At 35.9% G+C, this 26,725-nt stretch overlaps 1 protein-coding gene across 3 annotated transcripts; it reads left to right on the top strand.

Moving 5' to 3' along the window:
• Positions 1-24,179, top strand: LOC142350916 (uncharacterized). Of its 3 annotated transcripts, none has more exons than XM_075402938.1 (2): positions 1-415; positions 23,698-24,179. In XM_075402938.1, exons 1-2 carry the CDS (start codon positions 169-171, stop codon positions 24,105-24,107), a joined length of 657 nt encoding a protein of 218 aa, XP_075259053.1. In that variant the 5' UTR covers positions 1-168; the 3' UTR covers positions 24,108-24,179. The 3 variants fall into 3 exon arrangements, 1 of the variants encoding a protein (XP_075259053.1); XR_012760930.1 differs by lacking the exon at positions 1-415 and adding an exon at positions 21,790-21,867; XR_012760929.1 differs by lacking the exon at positions 1-415 and adding an exon at positions 22,028-22,396.
• The last annotated feature ends 2,546 nt before the right edge of the window (positions 24,180-26,725 follow it).

Genomic DNA, 26,725 nt, shown 5'->3' with positions numbered 1-26,725 from the left:
TTATAGCGAAACAGCACCTTCATTTCGCGCTTTAATTTGATATCAACTGTGCCTTACAAAGTTTGTACTACTGACTTTTTTCAATTTTCTGAGCTCCAAAGAGCCACTATTGAAAACAGATTTTAATTATCGGAGGCATAACGGAAAGCCAACTACACAGTCGTGAAAATGGAATCTCTTGTACTCCAGCTGTACCAAAAACTCCTCATATTTTTATTATCGACACTCATCTTAAGCTTCGATTCATCTTTGGGAAACAGTTTAACGTGTCGGAGGATACGCTCCTCAATTCCTGTCAATAGGGATAATTTAATAGGAAGATGGTTTGTGGTGAGAAAATCAAAAGACTCATTGGTAAACGAATACTCTTCACTTTGCATGCGAAGCAACATTTCTGTTCACACAGACAGCCGTGGTATGTAACAAACTCCACAAGTCTTATCGATATTTTTACATAGGCATATAAATTTTACGCCCCTGTCCCCTCTCCCAGCCGCACCTGCCATATTTTACATATAGTAAAGTGCTATATAACAATACATAAATTGTAATTGAAGGTATAAAAAATACTGAGGGCTGAAACAGAATAGATCCGATATTTCTAAGGAACCGACTTGCAAGCCATTTGGCGAGAAAGTTTAAATAAATCTGTGGCACTTTGCCAGTTGTTACTTCATTTCTTATTCACTACACTATGGCATCACCCCAGAAAACTAGCCAGCGTAGCTCGGAAAATGCGCATTTTTGGAGACAATTTTGACGACGAAAAAACTCGTCGTCAAGTCGCCAATTCGCTCTATTTCGTAATATTGTGTAAGCGTAAGTAAAAAAAAAAACGGGGTTCTAATGACGTATCAGTTCAACAGGCGTTTCTTAAATTGTCTTGCCCTGCTCAGCTGCGCATAATATGAACTGCCTGTCGCATAATGAACTTTCTTTTGACTTTCCAGTGTTAACAAAACAATTTCCATAACCTTTTGACAATTGTGCAAGGGCAATAAGTCTCGGATTGAAGAAACTTATATTTTAGAAGATCTTGGATCTCCCAGCTTAGTGGGCTTATATCTTTCACGCCCCCCAGGGGCACGTGCTATCTTTTACATAGGCGCTATAAAAGATGCATAGGGGGGAGGCACTATCGCCGAGGACTTTTGCCGGGGAGGACTTTCGCCGATCGATATATTCATTGTAGAGAGTTGAGACTGGTATCATTAGAAAGCTCGCCCAACGTAGAATATGGCTTTAAAACGGTTTTTTTTGTTTTCGTTTATTACAGGGAGTTATCCAGGTTTAAACTTCCGAGAAAAGTAGAGTGAATTCCGTTGTTTTTATTCACCTTTTCCGGAATTTTTGCCTAAATTGTCGTCAATTTTGCTAAAATTTGTTTCATTTTTTAAAAATAATGTTTTAACGACTTTATTTTTAACGACAAAAAAGAATTTTTGATTAAATTTTTTGTCAAAAATTTGGGCTAAATATTTCAAACTTCAGCCTTTTGCAGCAAAAACAGCACGAAATAAGCTTCTTTATTCCAATTTGATTAAGTATACCCCCAAACAACACTAATACAATACTTGTAGACTCAGAAGGAAGCTATCTGTTGAAAATGCTTTGTAATTAAAACTTTGCTGTTTTTTTGCTACTTTTACTCGTTGATTATCAAAAACGCGGAACTTATTTTTGAGTTTTTACTAACAAATTATCTATACGTATAACATTCAAAAAAAATAAGTGTTCCTAATGGAAGATATGCATTGGTAGGGCTAGTTTTGGACCAATCTTGGACTGTTACGATCCAAAAAGAAATCGGATTGTAATCAGTCGGATTTTTTCTTTAAAAATTTTTTTAAAATTATTTAAAATCAAAGCTCAGGAGTGATAGGTCCGATTGGTTTCCTAAAAATCCCCAAGCTAATGCAATTAGTTTTTTACTTGAGAGCTTATGGTCGTTTTGACTTTTAAAAATAATTGATTTTTAAATAAATGAAGGCTTAGTGAACTCTTCCTCTATTTTGTTTCTTAATTTGGTCGATTTGTAGCTTAATGTCACCAAAGAAAGAATGCTTCTTCTTCTAATGATTGAAAATTCAACATGTATTGCGGATTTAAGCCGTAATTTATTGTTTTCTGGCTTTCATACTACTAGATTACAGATTTTTTTTTAGTTAATTGCCAGTTTTTCATGTCTTCTATTTTTGTCACATTATCATATTATTGACAGTTTTCATATCAAAATATTGGCGTTTAAAATAGGGCAAAATTGAGCATATTAAAATACTGAAAGATATGGATTATCGTTTTAACAGCTTCGCCACTTCTTTCTTGAAGAACTTAATTGAATTTCTTAATTTTGTCTCTAACTGTCGTTTTTACTTTGTCTTTTTAGTCGCATAAAACTTCCTGTATAATCACAGGTTTCATTGGCTTTTTATGGTACAGTAGATGAGCAGATGTTCTGAGATGAGTAGATAGGTGAGGGCTTTCATGACTTTGAAATCAACTGTTCTCCAAAATAGAAAAAAAAAACTGATCAACTTCGCAATTTTGTTATATTTATTGTTTTTTTGTTATCTAGTCTCGTTAATAACAGGTCAAATATGACGCTTTTTGTCAAAAACGGTTGGTGTCACAAAATTTAATATTTTTAGAGAATTCGTTATGACCTTATTGGCTTCGACACCGGTTTTTCATCCAAAAAAAATCGAATTAATTCAATTTTTTTTCATATTTCACGTTCTTTTTGTAGACGCAAGACATAATCTTGATGATTGCAGGTCTTATGGGCTTCCTTTGGAAGAATACAGGAACCTATTTTTTAGTTTCATTTTCTAATTAATGGCTTTCATGCCTTTGTAAGTAATTTTGTTTCGAAAAAAAAATCAGAATTTACTTACTTTTGCTCTTTTTTCTTGTTTGTCTACTTGAGTCTCATTAATAAAAAGCCACATACTACATTATTGGTGTTTGAAGAAGGCGCAATCGAAAATATTTTGAGGGCCATAATATGGCCCTACGGCTTCGACAGCGTTTTCTGGCAATTTTCCTTGATTTTCTGTTTGTTGTCTTTTTGTTGTTCTTTTTATCTGCAAAAAATTGAATGCAATTCTTAATGCACTTCTGGAGAAGCATTGGTAATCGCACACATTTGGGATATTTTACATGATTTCTAAAGGTTTTCATTTGATGTTGATTGTTTTTTAAAAAATAAGATGAGTTTTTTAACTTTATTGTTTTTGCCCTTTTTGTTTAATTGTTACAAACCTTTTTATGGACTGGTCCCATATCTTTTCCGGTAATTTTTGTTATTTTGTTTAGTTTCAATTTTATCTGATGGTATTTTGACTTTATTATTAAGTTTGGTATTTTAAAACGGACTAAAATTTTTGATGTAATTAATTTTTGTTGTTCTTGTTTTTTGATTTTGCTGTTCGTCTTTACTCGCTTTCTAAATATTGGCATATCTCATCAATCTAGCTCATCATCTTTTATTCCACTGAGTTATTTGCTTTGGAGGCTATCTTTTCATTCATACACTGATTTTTTGAAAAATACTTGGGTTTTTTTTTGGGTTTTTTTTGTTTTTTTTTGGGTTTTTCTATCTGTTCCTCATTTGATAGACAATTATGCCAAAATTGTGGATGAGCGGGGTCGGAACCTTATGTGCAATCGCACATTACCGAGCCCCCTTGTTGCTAATTAAAAATGAGCTTTATTAAAAATACCTGTGAGCCAAATACAACAACAAAATATATAGCCCTAAATCCAAACGCATAAAAATCTCAAGCAGACAATTTAAATTTAAAATGCGATTCCGGAAAGTGCAACTACTTCATTCTTTTGTTATATTTAAAGACAGGAACAATTCACCGACGTCTGCTCAACGAATCGCAACTCAATAACTCAAGTATTTTGTTACGACAAACTTGCCTACAGTCCTTCGCGGAACGAGGAGGCTCGGTAACGTGCGTTTGCACATACACAGGTCGAGGTGTAAACGCTAAAAATCGCTAAAAAGATGTAAGATTTGCGGTGAATTTGACTGAAAAGTGTAAGATTTTCGCTCAGTGCGATAAATGCGGTGAAAAAACTTTAAAGCGGTGAAATTTTTCTTTTCACAGCTTAAGCGGTGAAAAAAAAACAGTCACCGCTAAAATCGCAAATCTTACAAATAAACAACGTTAATTTCAACGCTTATATTAAATTCAAAGGAACTTTCAATAAAGTAAGTGACAGATGGCGCAGTGCAATAAAAGGTTGTTGACTTGCAGGAGGTGAGAGGTTCGGACTGGTGTACGGCAGTTTCTTTTTGAAAGAAATCCGGTAATTGCGGTGAAAAAAACACACCGCTAAAAACCGCAAATCTTACAAAAATTCACCGCATTCAACGCGCTTTGCGGTGAAAAGATACCGGCGCTTTGTGGTGAAAAAGGTTTTTTCACCGCTTTTCAGCGGTAATCTTATATTAATTTTTGACTAAACCTCAACTCGGGTAATGTTCCGACCCCGCTCATGTTTTTTGCCGACTTAATTATCTTCCAAATGAGTAAGAGATAGAAAACATCCAAGAGTTTTCGAAAATAAACGGTGTGTGAGTAAAAAAAATCGATATAAACTCAAACCAATAAACGAAATAAATGATGCTGCTTTAGAGCGCACATGAGATTTACAATTAACGAGAATACAAGACAAAACAAACAAGAAAACCAAATAACAAGAACAAACATTATTTTCAACCAAAACTCAATGTCTTTTTTCTCAAAAACCCTTCACAATGTCAAAGCAGCATCACGTAAAACACAATTAATTGAAATAGCTTGCAATTCACTAACGATCCGGGACTTTTTCTTTTCACAGATTAAGCGGTGAAAAGAAATTGTCACCGCTAAAATCGCCAATCTTACAAATAAACACCGTTAATTTCAACGCTTATATTAAATTCAGAGGAACTATCAATAAAGTAAGTGACAGATGGCGCAGTGCAATAAAAGGTTGTTGACTTGCAGGAGGTGAGATGTTCGGACTCGTGTACGGCAGTTTCTTTTTTGAAAGAAATCCGGTAATTGCAGTGAAAAAAACACACCGCTAAAAACCGCAAATCTTACAAAAATTCACCGCATTCAACGCGCTTTGCGGTGAAAAGATACAGGCGCTTTGTGGTGAAAAAGGTTTTTTCACCAATATTCAGCGGTAATCTTATATTAGTTTTTGACTAAACCTCGACTCGGGTAATGTTCCGACACCGCTCATGTTTTTTGCCGACCTAATTATCTTCCAAATGAGTAAGAGATAGAAAACATCCAAGAGTTTTAGAAAATAAACGGTGTGTGAGTAAAAAAATCGATTTAAACTCGAACCAATAAACGAAATAAATGATGCCGCATTTGAGCGCATATAAGATTTATAATTAACGAGAATACAAGACAAAACAAACAACAAAACCAAATAACAAGAACAAACATTTTTTTCAACCAAAACTCAATGTCTTTTTTCTTAAAAACCCTTCACAATGTCAAAGCAGCATCACGTAAAACACAATTAATTGAAATAGCTTGCAATTCACTAACGATCCGGCACTTTTTCTTTTCACAGCTTAAGCGGTGAAAAAAAATTGTCACCGCTAAAATCGCCAATCTTACAAATAAACACCGTTAATTTCAACGCTTATATTAAATTCAAAGGAACTATCAATAAAGTAAGTGACAGATGGCGCAGTGCAATAAAAGGTTGTTGACTTGCGGGAGGTGAGAGGTTCGGACTGGAGTACGGCAGTTTCTTTTTTGAAAGAAATCCGGTAATTGCGGTGAAAAAAACACACCGCTAAAAACCGCAAATCTTACAAAACTTCACCGCATTCAACGCGCTTTGCGGTGAAAAGATACAGGCGCTTTGTGGTGAAAAAGATTTTTTCACCGCTATTCAGCGGTAATCTTATATTAATTTTTGACTAAACCTGGACTCGGGTAATGCTCCGACGCCGCTCATGTTTTTTGCCGACTTAATTATCTTCCAAATGAGTAAGAGATAGAAAACATCCAAGAGTTTTAGAAAATAAACGGTGTGTGAGTAAAAAAAAATCGATTTAAACTCAAACCAGTAAACGAAATAAATGATGCCGCTTTAGAGCGCATATGATATTTACAATTAACGAGAATACAAGACAAAACAAACAACAAAACCAAATAACAAGAACAAACATTATTTTCAACCAAAGCTCAATGTCTTTTTTCTTAAAAACCCTTCACAATGTCAAAGCAGCATCACATAAAAAAAATTAATTGAAATAGCTTGCAATTCACTAACTATTCGGGACTTTTTCTTTTCACAGCTTAAGCGGTAAAAAAAAATTGTCACCGCTAAAATCGCCAATCTTACAAATAAACACCGTTAAATTCAACGCTTATATTAAATTGAAAGGAACTATCAATAAAGTAAGTGACAGATGGCGCAGTGCAATAAAAAGTTGTTGACTTGCAGGAGGTGAGAGGTTCGGACTGGTGTACGGCAGTTTCTTTTTTGAAAGAAATCCGGTAATTGCGGTGAAAAAAAAACACACCGCTAAAAACAGCAAATGTTACAAAAATTCACCGCATTCAAAGCGCTTTGCGGTGAAAAGATACAGTCGCTTTGTTCTGAAAAAGGTTTTTTCACCGCTATTCAGCGGTAATCTTATATTAATTTTTGACTAAACCTCGACTCGGGTAATGTTCCGACACCGCTCATGTTTTTTGCCGACTTAATTATCTTCCAAATGAGTAAGAGATAGAAAACATCCAAGAGTTTTAGAAGAAAACGGCGTGTGAGTAAAAAAATCGATTTAAACTCAAACCAATAAACGGAATAAATGATGCCGCTTTTGAGCGCATATAAGATTTACAATTAACGAGAATACAAGACAAAACAAAAAACAAAACCAAATAACAAGAACAAACATTATTTTCAACCAAAACTCAATGTATTTTTTCATAAAAACCCTTCACAATGTCAAAGCAGCATCACGTAAAACACAATTAATTTAAATAGCTTGCAATTCACTAACGATCCGGGACTTTTTCTTTTCACAGCTTAAGCGGTGAAAAAAAATTGTCACCGCTAAAATCGCCAATATTACAAATAAACACCGTTAATTTCAACGCTTATATTAAATTGAAAGGAACTATCAATAAAGTAAGTGACAGACGGCGCAGTGCAATAAAAGGTTGTTGACTTGCAGGAGGTGAGAGGTTCGGACTGGTGTACGGCAGTTTCTTTTTTGAAAGAAATCCGGTAATTGCGGTGAAAAAAACACACCGCTAAAAACAGCAAATCTTACAAAAATTCACCGCATTCAACGCGCTTTGCGGTGAAAAGATACAGGCGCTTTGTGGTGAAAAAGATTTTTCCACCGCTATTCAGCGGTAATCTTATATTAATTTTTGACTAAACCTCGACTCGGGTAATGTTCCGACACCGCTCATGTTTTTTGCCGACTTAATTATCTTCCAAATGAGTAGGAGATAGAAAACATCCAAGAGTTTTAGAAAATAAACGGTGTCTGAGTAAAAAAAATCGATTTAAACTCAAACCAGTAAACGAAATAAATGATGTTGCTTTAGAGCGCATATGAGATTTACAATTAACGAGAATACAAGACAAAACAAAAAACAAAACCAAATAACAAGAACAAACATTATTTTCAACCAAAACTCAATGTCTTTTTTCATAAAAACCCTTCACAATGTCAAAGCAGCATCACGTAAAACACAATTAATTGAAATAGCTTGCAATTCACTAACGATCCGGGACTTTTTCTTTTCACAGCTTAGGCGGTAAAAAAAAATTGTCACCGCTAAAATCGCCAATCTTACAAATAAACACCGTTAATTTCAACGCTTATATTAAATTGAAAGGAACTATCAATAAAGTAAGTGACAGATGGCGCAGTGCAATAAAAGGTTGTTGACTTGCAGGAGGTGAGAGGTTCGGACTGGTGTACGGCAGTTTCTTTTTTGAAAGAAATCCGGTAATTGCGGTGAAAAAAACACACCGCTAAAAACCGCAAATCTTACAAAAGTTCACCGCATTCAACGCGCTTTGCGGTGAAAAGATAGAGGCGCTTTGGGGAGAAAAAGGTTTTTTCACCGCTTTTCAGCGGTAATCTTATATTAATTTTTGACTAAACCTCGACTCGGGTAATGTTCCGACACCGCTCATGTTTTTTGCCGACTTAATTATCTTCCAAATGAGTAAGAGATAGAAAACATCCAAGAGTTTTAGAAAATAAACGGTGTGTGGGTAAAAAAAATCGATTTAAACTCAAACCAGTAAACGAAATAAATGATGTTGCTTTAGAGCGCATATGAGATTTACAATTAACGAGAATACAAGACAAAACAAAAAACAAAACCAAATAACAAGAACAAACATTATTTTCAACCAAAACTCAATGTCTTTTTTCATAAAAACCCTTCACAATGTCAAAGCAGCATCACGTAAAACACAATTAATTGAAATAGCTTGCAATTCACTAACGATCCGGGACTTTTTCTTTTCACAGCTTAAGCGGTGAAAAAAAATTGTCACCGCTAAAATCGCCAATGTTACAAATAAACACCGTTAATTTCAACGCTTATATTAAATTGAAAGGAACTATCAATAAAGTAAGTGACAGACGGCGCAGTGCAATAAAAGGTTGTTGACTTGCAGGAGGTGAGAGGTTCGGACTGGTGTACGGCAGTTTCTTTTTTGAAAGAAATCCGGTAATTGCGGTGAAAAAAACACACCGCTAAAAACCGCAAATCTTACAAAAAGTCACCGCATTCAACGCGCTTTGCGGTGAAAAGATAGAGGCGCTTTGGGGTGAAAAACATTTTTTCACCGCTATTCAGCGGTAATCTTATATTAATTTTTGACTAAACCTCGACTCGGGTAATGTTCCGACACCACTCATGTTTTTTGCCGACTTAATTATCTTCCAAATGAGTAAGAGATAGAAAACATCCAAGAGTTTTAGAAAATAAACGGTGTGTGGGTAAAAAAAATCGATTTAAACTCAAACCAATAAACGAAATAAATGATGCCGCTTTAGAGCGCATATGAGATTTACAATTAACGAGAATACAAAACAAAACAAACAACAGAACCAAATAACAAGAACAAACATTATTTTCAACCAAAACTCAATGTCTTTTTTCTTAAAAACCCTTCACAATGTCAAAGCAGCATCACGTAAAACACAATTAATTGAAATAGCTTGCAATTCACTAAAGATCCGAGACTTTTTCTTTTCACAGCTTAAGCGGTGAAAAGAAATTGTCACCGCTAAAATCGCCAATCTTACAAATAAACACCGTTCATTTCAACGCTTATATTAAATTCAAAGGAACTATCAATAAAGTAAGTGACAGATGGCGCAGTGCAATAAAAGGTTGTTGACTTACAGGAGGTGAGAGGTTCAGACTGGTGTACGGCAGTTTCTTTTTTGAAAGAAATCCGGAAATTGCGGTGAAAAAAACACACCGCTAAAAACCGCAAATCTTACAAAAATTCACCGCATTCAACGCGCTTTGCGGTGAAAAGATACAGGCGCTTTGTGGTGAAAAAGATTTTTTCACCGCTATTCAGCGGTAATCTTAAATTAATTTTTGACTAAACCTCGACTCGGGTAATGTTCCGACACCGCTCATGTTTTTTTGCCAACTTAATTATCTTTCAAATGAGTAAGAGATAGAAAACATCCAAGAGTTTTAGAAAATAAACGGTGTGTGAGTAAAAAAAATCAATTTAAATTCAAACCAGTAAACGAAATCAATGATGTTGCTTCGACTCGGGTAATGTTCCGACACCGCTCATGTTTTTTGCCGACTTAATTGTCTTCCAAATGAGTAAGAGATAGAAAACATCCAAGAGTTTTAGAAATTAAACGGTGTGTGAGTAAAAAAAATCGATTTAAACTCAAACCAGTAAACGAAATAAATGATGTTGCTTTAGAGCGCATATGAGATTTACAATTAACGAGAATACGAGACAAAACAAACAACAAAACCAAATAACAAGAACAAACATTATTTTCAACCAAAACTCAATGTCTTTTTTCCTAAAAACCCTTCACAATGTCAAAGCAGCATCACGTAAAACACAATTAATTGAAATAGCTTGCAATTCACTAACGATCCGGGACTTTTTCTTTTCACAGCTTAAAACGGTGAAAAGAAATTGTCACCGCTAAAATCGCCAATCTTACAAATAAACACAGTTAATTTCAACGCTTATATTAAATTCAAAGGAACTATCAATAAAGTAGGTGACAGATGGCGCAGTGCAATAAAAGGTTGTTGACTTACAGGAGGTGAGAGGTTCGGACTGGTGTACGGCAGTTTTTTTTTGAAAGAAATCCGGTAATTGCGGTGAAAAAAACACACCGCTAAAAACCGCAAATCTTACAAAAATTCACCGCATTCAACGCGCTTTGCGGTGAAAAGATACAGGCGCATTGTGGTGAAAAACGTTTTTTCACCGCTATTCAGCGGTAATCTTATATTAATTTTTGACTAAACCTCGACTCGGGTAATGTTCCGACATCGCTCATGTTTTCTGCCGACTTGATTATCTTCCAAATGAGTAAGAGATAGAAAACATCCAAGAGTTTTAGAAAATAAACGGTGTGTGAGTAAAAAAATCGATTTATACTCAAACCAATAAACGAAATAAATGATGCCGCTTTAGAGCGCATATGAGATTTACAATTAAAGAGAATACAAGACAAAACAAACAACAAAACCAAATAACAAGAACAAACATTATTTTCAACCAAAACTCAATGTCTTTTTTCTTAAAAACCCTTCACAATGTCAAAGCAGCATCACGTAAAACACAATTATTTGAAATAGTTTGCAATTCACTAACGATCCGGGACTTTTTCTTTCACAGCTTAAGCGGTGAAAAAAAATTGTCACCGCTAAAATCGCCAATCTTACAAATAAACACCGTTAATTTCAACGCTTATATTAAATTCAAAGGAACTATCAATAAAATAAGTGACAGATGGCGCAGTGCAATAAAAGGTTGTTGACTTGCAGGAGGTGATAGGTTCGGACTGGTGTACGGCAGTTTCTTTTTTGAAAGAAATCCGGTAATTGCGGTGAAAAAAACACACCGCTAAAAACCGCAAATCTTACAAAAATTCACCGCATTCAACGCGCTTTGCGGTGAAAAGATACAAGCGCTTTGTGGTGAAAAAGGTTTTTTTTCACCGCTATTCAGCGGTAATCTTATATTAATTTTTGACTAAACCTCGACTCGGGTAATGTTCCGACATCGCTCATGTTTTCTGCCGACTTAATTATCTTCCAAATGAGTAAGAGATAGAAAACATCGAAGAGTTTTAGAAGATAAACGGTGTGTGAGTAAAAAAAATCGATTTAAACTCAAATCAATAAACGAAATAAATGATGCCGCTTTAGAGCGCATATGAGATTTACAATTAACGAGAATACAAGTCAAAACAAACGACAAAACCAAATAACAAGAACAAACATTATTTTCAACCAAAACTCAATGTCTTTTTTCTTAAAAACCCTTCACAATGTCAAAACAGCATCACGTAAAACACAATTAATTGAAATAGCTTGCAATTCACTAACGATCCGGGACTTTTTCTTTTCACAGCTTAAGCGGTGAAAAAAAATTGTCACCGCTAAAATCGCCAATGTTACAAATAAACACCGTTAATTTCAACGCTTATATTAAATTCAAAGGAACTATCAATAAAATAAGTGACAGATGGCGCAGTGCAATAAAAGGTTGTTGACTTGCAGGAGGTGATAGGTTCGGACTGGTGTACGGCAGTTTCTTTTTTGAAAGAAATCCGGTAATTGCGGTGAAAAAAACACACCGCTAAAAACCGCAAATCTTACAAAAATTCACCGCATTCAACGCGCTTTGCGGTGAAAAGATACAAGCGCTTTGTGGTGAAAAAGGTTTTTTTTCACCGCTATTCAGCGGTAATCTTATATTAATTTTTGACTAAACCTCGACTCGGGTAATGTTCCGACATCGCTCATGTTTTCTGCCGACTTAATTATCTTCCAAATGAGTAAGAGATAGAAAACATCGAAGAGTTTTAGAAGATAAACGGTGTGTGAGTAAAAAAAATCGATTTAAACTCAAATCAATAAACGAAATAAATGATGCCGCTTTAGAGCGCATATGAGATTTACAATTAACGAGAATACAAGTCAAAACAAACGACAAAACCAAATAACAAGAACAAACATTATTTTCAACCAAAACTCAATGTCTTTTTTCTTAAAAACCCTTCACAATGTCAAAACAGCATCACGTAAAACACAATTAATTGAAATAGCTTGCAATTCACTAACGATCCGGGACTTTTTCTTTTCACAGCTTAAGCGGTGAAAAAAAATTGTCACAGCTAAAATCGCCAATCTTACAAATAAACACCGTTAATTTCAACGCTTATATTAAATTCAAAGGAACTATCAATAAAGTAAGTGACAGATGGCGCAGTGCAATAAAAGGTTGTTGACTTGCAGGAGGTGAGAGGTCCGGACTGGTGTACGGCAGTTTCTTTTTTGAAAGAAATCTGGTAATTGCGGTGAAAAAAACACACCACTAAAAACCGCAAATCTTACAAAAATTCACCGCATTCAACGCGCTTTGCGGTGAAAAGATATAGGCGCTTTGTGGTGAAAAAGGATTTTTCACCACTATTCAGCGGTAATCTTAAATTAATTTTTGACTAAACCTCGACTCGGGTAATGTTCCGACACCGCTCATGTTTTTTGCCGACTTAATTATCTTCCAAATGAGTAAGAGATAGAAAACATCCAAGAGTTTTAGAAAATAAACAGTTTGTGAGTACAAAAAAATCGATTTAAACTCAAACCAATAAACGAAATAAATGATGCCGCTTTAGAGCGCATATGAGATTTACAATTAACGAGAATACAAGACAAAACAAACAACAAAACCAAATAACAAGAACAAACATTAATTTCAACCAAAACTCACTCAATGTCTTTTTTCTTAAAAATCTTTCACAATGTCAAGGCAGCATCACGTAAAACACAATTAATTGAAGTAGCTTGCAAATCACTAACGGTCCGGGACTTTTTCTTTTCACAGCTTAAGCGGTGAAAAGAAATTGTCACCGCTAAAATCGCCAATCTTACAAATAAACACCGTTAATTTCAACGCTTATATTAAATTCAAAGGAACTATCAATAAAGTAAGTGACAGATGGCGCAGTGCAATAAAATGTTGTTGACTTGCAGGAGGTGAGAGGTTCGGACTGGTGTACGGCAGTTTCTTTTTTGAAAGAAATCCGGTATTTGCGGTGAAAAAAACACACCGCTAAAAACCGCAAATCTTACAAAAATTCACCGCATTCAACGCGCTTTGCGGTGAAAAGATACAGGCGCTTTGCGGTGAAAAAGGTTTTTACACCGCTATTCAGCGGTAATCTTATATTAATTTTTGACTAAACCTCGACTCGGGTAATGTTCCGACACCGCTCATGTTTTTAGCCGACTTAATTATCTTCCAAATTAGTAAGAGATAGAAAGCATCCAAGAGTTTTAGAAAATAAACGGTGTGTGAGTAAAAAAATGGATTTAAACTCAAACCAATAAAAGAAATAAATGATGCCGCTTCAGAGCGCATATGAGATTTACAATTAACGAGAATACAAGACAAAACAAACAAGAAAACCAAATAACAAGAAAAAACATTATTTTCAACCAAAACTCAATGTCTTTTTTCTTAAAAACCCTTCACAGTGTCAAAGCAGCATCACGTAAAACACAATTAATTGAAATTTTTTGCAATTCATTAACGATCCGGGACTTGGCTTAAATGAGTTTAGATGGCAAATGTGTAAAAAAGCACAAAGACGAAACTTAAAAGTCTGTTTCCTTTTTCTTAAAAACATTTTTTCTCAAACCAATGAAAACCAATAGCAATCCACTGAAATCAAAGAATAAGTCCATTTAAAACGCAAGAACTGAGAACAGTTGTTGCACAGAATATGTCTTTTTGTTTATAAAAAGACCAAAAATACTGCCAACAAAAAAGAAAAGAAAAAATTTAATGCAAAAAGGTCACCAACTAATAACCACGCAAAATTTTGGAACGGTTTTCAACTCCGGTGGAGCTTAGCTTCTGTATGTTTTTTGTTACAAGACACCGAGAACAGAGTCATGCTTAAACAATGATTCCAAAATCACAAAGTTTTCATGAAAGCTGATAGAACCAAAGCTAGAAGACCATTCTGAAAACGTAGAAAACGTATCTAGAAAACTATTCTGAAAACGTATAATTAGAGTAAAATTCAAACAATAGTTCGAGAGAAAAAGATGTCTTTGGCCATTCATGAGGCTAAGCTACAAGTTGACAGTAATATGAATGAAAATGAGGTAAAATTCAAAAGTTTACTCCAATTTGTGTAAAACAAATATATTCGAAGCCACGAAGACCATTATCTTGCAAAATTCATCTTTTAACAGTTCCACAGGAAAATTTTGAGAACCATAACTGTTCATAAAAAGTCATAGTATTACAAAAAACCAACAAAAATGTTATAAATAGTAAAAACTAAACCAAATTTTTCAAGAAAACTTTATACAAGCCGTCGAAAACCATAAATTATTCGTTAGGAGCACTATCTGTGTTCAATTGCATTCTCTCAACGCTTGTAAAGTAACTTGTCACGAGTTATTAGTGTAAAAATGGAGAAAAGAAAAAGATCATCGAAAATGGGGAATCGACGGACTAAAAATCAAATAAGAAATACAAAAACCAAAGTTAAAAACGAATTCGACTGTTTTCAAGAGAAAAAGATGTGATCTGTTGTTAATGAGGCTAAGCTACAATTTGACAAACATGACTAAAAAGGGAGTAAAGTTCAAAAACTTACACAAAATTGTGTCAAACAAATGTATTCAAATTCATGGACACCATTATCCCGCAAAATTGATCTTTTTACAGTTCCACAGAAAAGTTTTAGCACCAATAATAATTAAAAATTGTCCTAAGACTACAAAAGAACTCGCGTTTTAAAAACTGAATATACAAAATTTGTTCTATTGGCCTCATTTGCGCGTAAAAGGGATCGCCTCATATCTGAGGAATAGTCTGAAATCATCTGGTCTGATTTCACAATGGTCATAGTAATAAAGGAACAAAAGTGCCGAAAAAAATAGAAAAAAAATAAAACGCCACGAACAATTCGATTCTTTTTTTGAAAACGTAATATTAGACTGAAATTTTCCTAGCCACTGCTGCAGATCCTTCAAAAAAATAGTTTTTCCAGTTGCTGGTGAGTTATATATTTCGATAAAAAGTAGTCAATAAATCAAAAACAAATTGATGAGTTTTGGACAATTATCGAACAAAATTATTTAAAAAAATCGCCAAAGTGTTATAGGCAGAACACATTTATATTTAACCGATGCAAATCTAGCCCTTTGTGGCGTTTCAGAAGATTCTGTCAGCTGTTGTTAGGTTTGTAGATCCGGCTATTTTATAATATTTGTGCAACAGATGCATGACTGGTGCGCTTTTGACAAAAACTTCTGAAACTGTGCAGAAATTATTCGATGCGTTAGCCAAAACTTGAGTTAAACAATTCAACAAAATTTTTGTCTTTCAAAATGAAACACATTTCGCAAAATTGACAAAAAATTGGGCCAAATTACGGCAAATGTGAACAAAAACAACTGAAATTAGCCAAACGATCACAATAAATTTAACAATCGATAGCTTGTGCAAAAAACGAATTAAAAAAATTTAATTCTGTATTCTACGCTGAACGCGCTGTCTAAAATTACCACTCACAAACTCTATACGATGAAGAAATCAATTGGCGAGGATTGGCCCAACCCCCATTTGAGTATATGGTTCTTCCACCACCACATCATAATATATAACCCAAAAAAGATGTTAGTTTTTGACAACAATGTTTGTCTCGCAGTCAAAAAATTCCAGAAAGGTACACAATCAGCTGCTGGTAAAATGCAACTTCAGAAATTTACAGCTATGTATAATTCGTCCATTTTAAGGGTATACCGCTTCAACTAATGGGAACGACGAGACAGATCTTGTAATCAAATATATACATTGCAATTGGTGGTTGACCGCATTTACTATCAGCACAGACAAATTTCAGCCTTTGTTTATTAACCCAACTTACCGCACTCTTTTATTCATGGTGATCACATCTAACTTACACTTTCTCTAATTTCTCATAACATCCTATCTTTACTAGCATTTAATTCTGATCCTTTATATTAAATTACATCTTTGAAACATCAAGGGTCAATAGATCACACATAACAAAATAAAACGTTGAGGACAAAGATCCTATAAATGGCACGTATGAAATTCTCATTACATTAACTCAATTATTAATGAGCCAAATTATAAATCAGCAGGTGGATTGAGGTACATATAACTTTTAACACTTTGAACAATTTACAATAAACTTTACTCATTCTATCATGTTAATTGTTTGTTCCGAGAAAAACATCCCAAAAAGATAATTTGTCCTCACAATGCTTTTGTAAGAGTGTATGCAGCCAAGTGGTCGGTAGGCAAATAGTTTAGCTCTAATAGCCGATTTTCGACTAAATTCCGAAAGAAGTGCAATGCGAAATGTTTTGTCTTTCCATGATTCATAGAATTCTTACTGAGAGCAACACAGTTTCTATTATTAGGATCTGTTTATCGTAACAGGTTTGCTTTATGAATGACTTCATACTTGTATCGACCACAGCGTTAAACTCAGCTTTAGCTTCTGAAACAGATCTACCATTCTTTAACTTACCAGCACAGTTGATTACACCTGAGCTATTATTAAGTTTAAAACAATAATCAATTGTAGTTTTTCTCATGTCTATGTTGCCTGATGATACCATCTATACCATCTATGCCCAATGAAACCATCTATACCATTTTCACCTTTCATTATAAAACTGCACTTATCTTGAAAAGCCGGCCTGAAAATTCATTGGTTGAACATTTTTTTTATTTAAAAGTACCAACTTATACTGGTCTGTTTCAAACCAAAAAACTAGTCCTCGGCATTCAAAGTAATGGACTTCCTGGCTTGTCAACTTTTTCAAAACTTTCTGGCTGTTGAATGAATTTTTTTCAGTGTCAGCGTTTAAGTATGCTGTTTTGATGCCATTTGATTAAACTCGGTGTCTCTATATAAATACCTAACTTAAGGTACTCTAATATTTGAAAAAAAGTGTATTCTTAATTGTATTTTCGACCTTGTACCTGGCTAAAACTTCTAGCTAAGAATTTTGCCTTATATCTTGTTATCTTTCCTCTAGGAACCAATTTGAGCAAAAAGTGCCAGCGGCTACCAATGGGATTCATTACTTCGTTCTGTAACAGTTGGCAGACTTTATATTCAACAAATTAGCTGTATTCCAATTTCGCTGATTAATACCAATTTTTATCTCTAATGTCTTTTTCAATGGACTTAGGTAGTAATTCTTTATTCACAATTTCCCCATGAAAGACTACATGATTTAATTTCGTATCTCCATCAAACTGATTATGGTTGTTTATCCCCTCCTTCATTTCTGCGTGTTCAACAAAAAGATATTATTGTTGAGGGTTAAATTACAAGATTTTCAGATTTTTAAAAAACCTTTTCGCATTTGGAATACTTACGAGATAAGACTTACTGTGTTGCTTCGACAACTTTTTCATAGACACAATGCTGGATTTTTTTGTACATTGCTTCATAAGGTGTCTTCTTAATAACTAAATGGAAACAAAAATTTTTTAATTTCACTTGACATAATATACATTTTAATCTCACTTGACATAATAACTGCATCTGGCCTTTAATGATTTTCAAATCCTGACTGCTCTAAAAAACATGTAGCCAGTAAGGTTGTTGTTCCTCATTTCCCCTCAAATTTGCCATTTTCTTGTGTTGTACCCGGTGCTGAAAACTCTAGTCTAAAGCCCTTGGTCTATATAATGGCTTTGTGTCAGTTGAGACATATTCCCCTGCTCCATCACAAGCTAAAGTTAGTGGTTCTCCTATATTGGCAATGAACTGTACAAATTTTCCAGCGGCCTCATCCCTTGACCTCAAAAAACAAAGTTATTAATACCTGCTAAAATTATCCACGAACCCTATTGCATACCTGTTGCAATCGACCGCTTTGGGGTGGATGGGCACTAAACTCTTGGTATAGACAATTTCTAGAAATTATACTGCTCCTGTTCCTGAATTAATTGATACTAGATGTTTCTTTGATTTTTTTGTCTTACAAAAGTCACACTTTGTTTAATCGTGCTCAAATAGTTTTTGTTATACTGCTTGATCGTTTACTTTGTGAATGTTTTCATCGTTGTTATGACCGAAGCGCTTCAGCCACAACCTAGGGGCATCTCCATTATCTAAATTGTACTGCTCTGCGGTTTCACTTTAATCATTGTCTCTCAATTGTAAACTGCACTGCTATGAGATTTCTCCTTAGCCAGATAACCAATTCATCTCTTTCCTTAAAAGAGAAAATCGTTAAACTTTGAGTTGATGTTTCTAATGTCTTACCAAAGAAGAACTCATTGTCTGTTGCGCGAACTTTTGACACTGATACCAGGGTCCTTGTGTTGTTGGGCACAAGCAACGAACTACTTAATCTGTCTTTTTGGTCGGAGTCTTTGGAATCCAAAACTCTGATTGCAACTGTTGCTTTCCCTCTAAAAAATTTTACTAATGTTTGTATCAATGATTGTACCAGAAATCTCCTTGTCTACATCTATGAAAAATTTTTGTTTTTAATAAATAGTATGTTAACACCTGAGTCCAAATTTAGGTGAAATGCAAGATTGTCTTGCGAGGTTTGTACGAAAAAAAAATTCTTCTTCTACATTCTGCTGCTCAACAGAATTCTTCGAGCCCTTCTGAGCCTCCTTCATGCATTGGCTTACAGTTTTTTTTCAAGTTTTTGTTGCTTTCTACAAGATTGGCTACAGTTTCTTGCTCATTACTCTTGTAAAATTTTATTTGGGAAGCTTTGTTTTCATCATGAAAAATTTTCTCAACACCTTTTCACGGGTTCCTTCATTCACTGGTGTTAAGTGGTTTTCCATATCATTTAATCTGGAAAGACAATCTACAATACTCTCAGTTGAACTTTTTGTATGGCTCGTTATTTGTGCTATTTATTCATGTAGCTGAGGTCTCAGGAAACTTTTGAAGCGTTTACACTGTACATTCGTATCTCAAGAGCCATCGTCTTTGTGTGGTCTCGGAAAAGACCTGATGTTTTGTGTAAAGCTTTTACTGACTCGTACTACGAAGCACTCTTCTTTCCATTTCTTCCTGCCCTTTTTCTTTAGCTTGCCTGCTTTGAACCTCCGAAAAACTATTTCTAACAGCGTGCATATAATCAAGATAGGTGCCCTTTCAACTAAAAACTTAAGTTTAAGCGAGTGCATACGAGGAGCCTCGAATCGTTCAGCAAAAAAAGAAATCAAAAACATGCCTCTAACTACTAAATTTTTTTTTGAGCTCATTGTCAAGACTACATGTTTAATTGTTAATAACCGTATTGGAAATTCAATCTCTGACTCAACCTTTAACGCTAATTTTTCCCATTTGAACTCAACATTGAGATTTTATTGTTTTCACAGCCCCAGCTACTCATTACTTCATTTTTCTCAATTATAATTGCTCTCGGTGAACATTCTTTGTAGAAGAGTTCAGGCTGGGGAAAAGTATTTTTGGACTTAGATCGTAGCTCCTTTCATTTCTACAGCGTTCATGAGTTTGTTGCCTGTGGTGAATGTGTTTGTGTTATATGTCAAAGAAGCGACCTGTTGTTATGTTTGTGTATCAAAAAATGCTTTATAGCACCAGTATAGCGCTTATTGTATATGGTAGCACTGATAGGAAAAAAAGAACACTAAGCAAAAAGAGTTCGGTCGACTACATTAATCCACAAGTCGGTGTTCTTTTTTAGTCCTGTAGTATAATTGACAAAATCGAAAACAAGATATTGACATTGAGCCCGGGATTTTCTGCCGCGATTAAGTGCGATGAGGATATCAACACCCTCCGAAGATATTGTACTCGAACCCTAATCCTAGTCCTATTTAAGAATTGTTTTACCACCAATTTATGTCTCTTTCGACCAAACTTGTATTTTACAGAAGCACAGCACACACAATTGAAGATGAAACAGTTGTTTAGACTGAGTTGTTCTCGGCTATACTAGGCAATCCTGGTTCCCCGAAATCTGTGTTATACAGTTAAACCTCCGCACTCCTTAGTGGTCCCCCACAACAGCTCCACTCGTTCTTGAGTCCATAAACAGAGAACAACGTGTAACTAACAAACTTAGCTTCACAAACGAAGTCCCCCAATCACCTACACAAGCTTCCATTTCCACAATTGAAGATTTTCAACCCTCTACACAGCTACCGACACTTTCTCCTTCAAAAATTGCGAATTCCTCTCACTTAATCTTTTCTTGGTTTCAAGTCCTGTCTCTCATTCTCCCTATTGTCTGCCTCTACCCCTGATTTCAGCGACCTTCTAATGCAAAGAGACACAGCAACAGTGTTTGATTATTTAAAATGCAAAATTTCTTGGCCGGTTTCTTTTCGGCTTTTGCGAACGCAGAGACAAATCTTGTTATCAAAAATTTTAATTGATGGTTGACAACTATTAACCCAAAATCAGCCCTTGTTTATCCCACTAAATGACCGCATTTTTACGTTCATGGTGTTCACATTTAACATACAGTTTTCTTGACTTATAACATCCGATCTTTAGTAGCATTTTACTGTGATAGTTTACGTTCTTGAAAAATCAAGGATCAATAGGTTACACATAGCAAAATGAAAAATGGGGAAAAGGTTGGTATAAAGAACACATGCAAAAACACACACACACGCACGCACAGAAACCCACCACGCACACGCGCGCGCACGCACGCACACGCACGCACACGCACGCACACGCACGAAAGTACACACGCACCCGCGCTCACACGCACACACACACGCACACAAACACCCACACACAAACACACACACACAGAGACACACACAAACACACGAACGCACACACACACGCACAAACACACACACACAGACAGACACATACAAACACACACACTCCCTCACAAAAACACGCACACGCACGCACGCACGCGCACATACACAGGCACACACATGCATAAACACACACACTCACGCACAGAAACACAGAAAACACACACCACACACACTCACCACACACACCACACACACACCACACACACACACATACCACACACATACCACACACACACACACCACACACCACAAACACCATACATCACACACACATATCACACACACCACACACTCCACACACACACACACACACTACACACACCACACACCACACCCAAACCACACACACACACACACCACCTACACACCACACACACACACACACATACACACACACCACACAAACACACACACACCACACACAAACCACGCACACACACACACACACCGCACACAAACCACACACACATCACACACACACACCGCACACACCCCACCCACACCAGACACCACACACACAACACACAATTTTTTTTAGACTACAAGGTTATCAACTGTTTCCATCATTAGACTACGAGTTTATCACCACTCTTTTATCGCCACTGTTTAATTAGCAACAGTGGCGATAAAAGAGTGTGATAAACTCGTAGTCTAATACTGAAGTGTTTTTCCAGTGTCGATCGGGCATTAAAATTTATTACACTGGCACTTTATTTAACTGCTTTTATCGCAACAGGTGTTGATTAAATAACCAAGATGTAATTCAGCACGTGGATTGAGGTACGTATACCTTTTAATACCATAAACAATGAACAATTTACTTATAATATTTTGACATTATAATATTATAATAACGTAGAAAAATTTAAAATAAAAAAAAATCAAACAGTGCGCAGGCAACGACACTTTTAAGCACAAAAGTATTTCTTTAGGAATTCATTGCGTCCATTTTTTGTTACAAAATAAACCAGCCAGACCACTAAGATGCACATAATGTGGTGCTGCGTACAAAATCAAAACAATAAGAAAATGAAAATTTATGGCATATGATTACAATAATAGTGAACAAAACCAGTCAGATACCCAAATTTGGAACACATCTGGTACGCGACAGAGTAACTACCTTCGAAGGATTTCTGAAGCACCACAGGTCACAAATGGGCTAATTTCAAATAAAAGAAGAGGATATACTGAAGCAATGGCCAAATCGGAAGCTGCAATTGAACACAGATTGAACCATCGCCTCACATGAATGATCTCAGATGATAAAATCAAAAATAGATATGAGAAAGCTGAAATAGGAAAGCAGGTAACGTAACAGATCTAAGTTAGAAAAAAAACGTGCAAATAATTATTTTTCAGAAAACTTTTTTCCATAAGCCCGCCAATGTAATCCTAATCGTTTCAATGTATCAGTATTAATATTAGTACACCTTATGCAAAAATATATTCAACTTGTAATCGTATTTTTGAAGATGATATCACCCTATTAGATAAAATTATGAGTGTTCTAAAAGCCATAAAGCTCAAATACACATTTCTTATAAAGACAACCCAGGTTGAGGTCCCAGACGGAAGCAAGTATGTCCAGACCGAAGATGAACGCACGAGGGGGGGCGTCGTGCGTTCAAAATTACATAGTCTGGAAACATCAAAAAACGCACGAAAGTCTGAACATGAACGCACGAAAGTCTGGACATGAACGCACAAAAATTGGTTGAACGCACGAAAATTGGGTGAACGCACGAAAGTCTGGACATGAACGCACAAAAATCGGTTGAACGCACGAAAATTGGGTGAACGCACAAAAGTCTGGACATGAACGCACGAAAGTCTGTCGAACGCACGAAAGTCTGGACATGAACGCACAAAAATCGGTTGAACGCACGAAAGTCTGGACATGAACGCACGAAAGTCTGGTGAACGCACGAAAGTCTGGACATGAACGCACGAAAGTCTGGTGAACGCACGAAAGTCTGGACATGAACGCACGAAAGTCTGGCGAACGCACGAAAGTCTGGACATAGGCAACTTCCGTCTGGGACGGTCTGGACATAGGTACTTTCCGTCTGGGACGGTCTGGACATACTTGCTTCCGTCTGGGACCTCAACCTGGGAAGCACATTAACAAGAATAATGCGCAGAAAAATGTATCATTTCTTGAATTATTATTTAACTCATTCCGGGTTCTTTTACAAATTGCTATTCCACCCTCGCCAAAAATAAAATCGGTAAAAAGATCGGGAAGGCACCACTCTATCCACTCTATTCAATCATTTTCAGCCAGGTAACTTTGACCTGACTTGTGATCACGTTGACTTGGGAGTCTCGCCACAAGAACAAATCAAGTACCAAAACAATTTTATTATGATTATGCTTTTGATCAAGAACAGCACCTAACCATATTGTTCTCAAGATTTGAAAGTTAACTATGAAGCAAGTTGTCAACAGCAAAAATGATCCTTGAATTGAAAGAGGGAGTAATTGAAATTATTATTGACCTTGTATACCCATGTACGAAACCATGCTTCAAAAAATCTCAACAACTCGGGTAACTATGTCCAAAACAACACTATTGGTCAATAAAAGTAGTTATTTCCTATTATTTAGGTTGGCATTTGCGATTGGATACTAGAATTTGCTACAACTGCATTGAACTGTTCCTCTACTGTCAAAGGCACAGTCTTAACGTGTACCCGTCCTCACAATCAAGATTACTCAAGAACGATTTCGTAGCTGACTACAAAGACAAATATGTCATTAAAACAAGACCAAATTTATTTATCATCTACCAAGACAAATTTTTCCTCGTCATCTACATTTGCAGAACATTAAGAACCAACCCACCGTCGTACGCTACTGAATACGAACATCTAGAAAAAATTGATGAAATGGCATTTGTTCTGTCAAGGTCACGTGCTCCTGATCAAACTGTAACCCGATTGGTTGAACGACAGCTGAAGTTCAAAGGAATTGACTTGGAAATGATCACAGTAGAAAATATTGCTGATTGTAATTGACTTAAATAATAGCGCTTTTAATTTTCGATAGAAGTTAAAAATTAGTTTAAATTTAATTTAATTTACCCTTTTCCCTCAGATTCTGACACCTTAGGGTACACACTACATGTGCACTGCTCTGCCTCTCCAGCTTGAGAAAATGCGACGAAAGTGACGCAAGAAGCGTCGTTTTTTGTCAAAATTTGTCGATTTTGTCGGTTTTTTATGTAGGAAATGTCGATTGTTGTCGTTTTTGTCGGTATTGTCAGTCTCAATTTGTTTTAAATACAAAAGAAGTAGAGTAAAAATTAAGTGACTGGTGAAGCAGTGGAGGAGAAGGTGGATAGTAATTTTGGGGTCGAAAGTTCGAACCCCGACAGGGACTGTCATTTTTGTAAGATTTTTAGAACCGCAAAAACCGACGATTCTTACGTTTAAATACCAACGAAAACCGATCAAAACGACGAAAAAAACGTAAGTGTTTTGATCGGTATTGGCAAAATAAAACCTACGAAAACCGACAATTCTTACGTTTGAATCTAACGAAATTGTCAAGGCGGGACAAGCCCAAGAACCTGAGCAAAAGCGGGTTGCAATAATATAACGGAATGCAATAAATCCTGGCAGGAATTTTTTATTTATTATCAATTCAAGCCAAAGGAAAACGCCGCTGAGTTTGATTTGAAATTTAAAGAATTGAGGAAAATGTTTTCCATAGTTTAGCCACACCAATTGGTAGCATTTTACTCCAACCAAATGAGCTTGATGACAAAACATTTTGATTTTTCTTGTTTTGAAGCCAAACATGCCATTAACTTCCTACGTTAGAAAATCGATCCTAACCACAATACCAATGAAGAACAAAATGTTTGTGTAGCTTTTATCAAAATAAACGGAGCATAGCGAAAAATTTGGAAATAGTTTTCACTTTTTTTGAAACGGTGTTTTTTTTCTGGCACTGATTGGTATTGAAAATATGTCAATTGCTTAAAGTATGAAACAATATACGTACCTCAATCCACGTGCTGATTTATAACTTGGATATTTATGAAATGAGTTAATGCAACAAGGAGCTAACACGTGGTATTTATACCAGATTTGTCCCCAACTTTTCATATTGTTATATGTGATATGTTGACACTTGATCCTTTAACCCTTGAACCGTTGATCTTTTAACGAAGTAAATTATCAGAGTAGATAGCTAGTTAAGATCGGATATCATAAGAAGTCAAGGAAGTTATAAATTAAATGTGATCACCATGAATGTAAAAGTGCGGTAATTTGAGTTAATAAATAGGGACTGAATTTTGTGTTTATCGCCACAGTTGTGAACCACTATTTCTAATTTAACTATTCGATTACAAAATTTGTCTCTGTGTTCCCATTAGCCGACAGGTTATGGGCCCAGAGCGTTTCTAAGTTAAGTAATCAAACCCCCTCGTAAATAAAAAAAAAATTTGTTGCTGCGCCTCTTTGCTATAAAAGAGGGTCGCTGAAATCACTGAGGGGAGGAAGACAGAGAAGACAAGGAGAGACAAGCCTTGTAGTCAAGAAGTGGCCGAGTGAGACCAGAAGGAGCAAGAGTAAGAAGCTTGTGCAACTGGTTGGGGGACTTCAATTGTGGAGTTGGAAGCTTGCGTAACTGGTCGGGGAACTTCATTTGTGAAGTGAGCAGCTTGTGTAGCTGGTTGGGGGACTTCATCTGTGGAGTCAAGAGCTTGTGTACCTGGTTGGGGACTTCAATCTTGGATTGCTAAGTGTGTGTAGCTAAACAGTAGATTCTGCTCGTGAAGTCAAGAGTGAGTGGAGCTGTTGTGGGGGATCATTAAGGAGCGCGGAGTTTCAAATGTATAACAGAGCTGTCAGGGAACCAGGATTGCTTAGTATAGCTGAGAACAGCTCAGCGTAAACGACTGTTTCATCTTCAATTGTGTGTGCTGTGCTTCTGTAAGATACAAGTTTGGTCGAAAGAAACATAAATTGGTGGTAAAACATTTCTTAAATTGGACTAGGATTAGGGTTCGAGTACATTATCTTCGGAGGGTGTTGGTATCCTCATCGTGCTCAATCGCGGCAGAAAAACCCTGGCTCAAGGTCAATTTCTTGTTTTCCATTTTGTCAAGGATATTACAGAACTCGAACAGAACACCAACTTCTAGATTAGTTTAGTCGACCAAACTCTTTTTGCTTAGTGTTTTTTTGTTTCTCTAACAGTGCTACCATATACAACAAGTGCTAACCTGGTGGTATAAAGCAGTTTTTGGATACACAAACATAACGACTCACCGCTTCGTCGCCCTATAACAAAGCCGCCAACAGGCAACAGATTCAAAAAAGCTGTAGAAAGGAAAGGAGTTTTGATCTCCGTCCGAACGAGACTTTTTCACAGCCCATTTTTTTACAAAATAATATTTACCTATAGCAGTGATAGCTTAGAAAAACAAAGGACAGATTGTTTGGGGCAGCATAAGTCTTTGGTTCAGTAGGGAACATTTAAAGTTAACGAGTTAGTTTGAGACGACCGGAAACTAAACGAAAGTAAGGAAGTCTTAACAATGAGCTCAAAAACAGAAACACTGGTATTCAGCGGGCGTGAGGATGATTTCTCGTATTTAGCTGAACAGTTTGAGGCTCGTATG

This window comes from Convolutriloba macropyga, chromosome 1 (assembly GCF_964194025.1).
Source record: "Convolutriloba macropyga chromosome 1, txConMacr16.3, whole genome shotgun sequence".
Taxonomy (NCBI): Eukaryota; Metazoa; Xenacoelomorpha; order Acoela; family Convolutidae; genus Convolutriloba; species Convolutriloba macropyga.
Note: the sequence above shows the minus strand (reverse complement) of the source record. Positions and strands in the feature narration are given on the sequence as shown.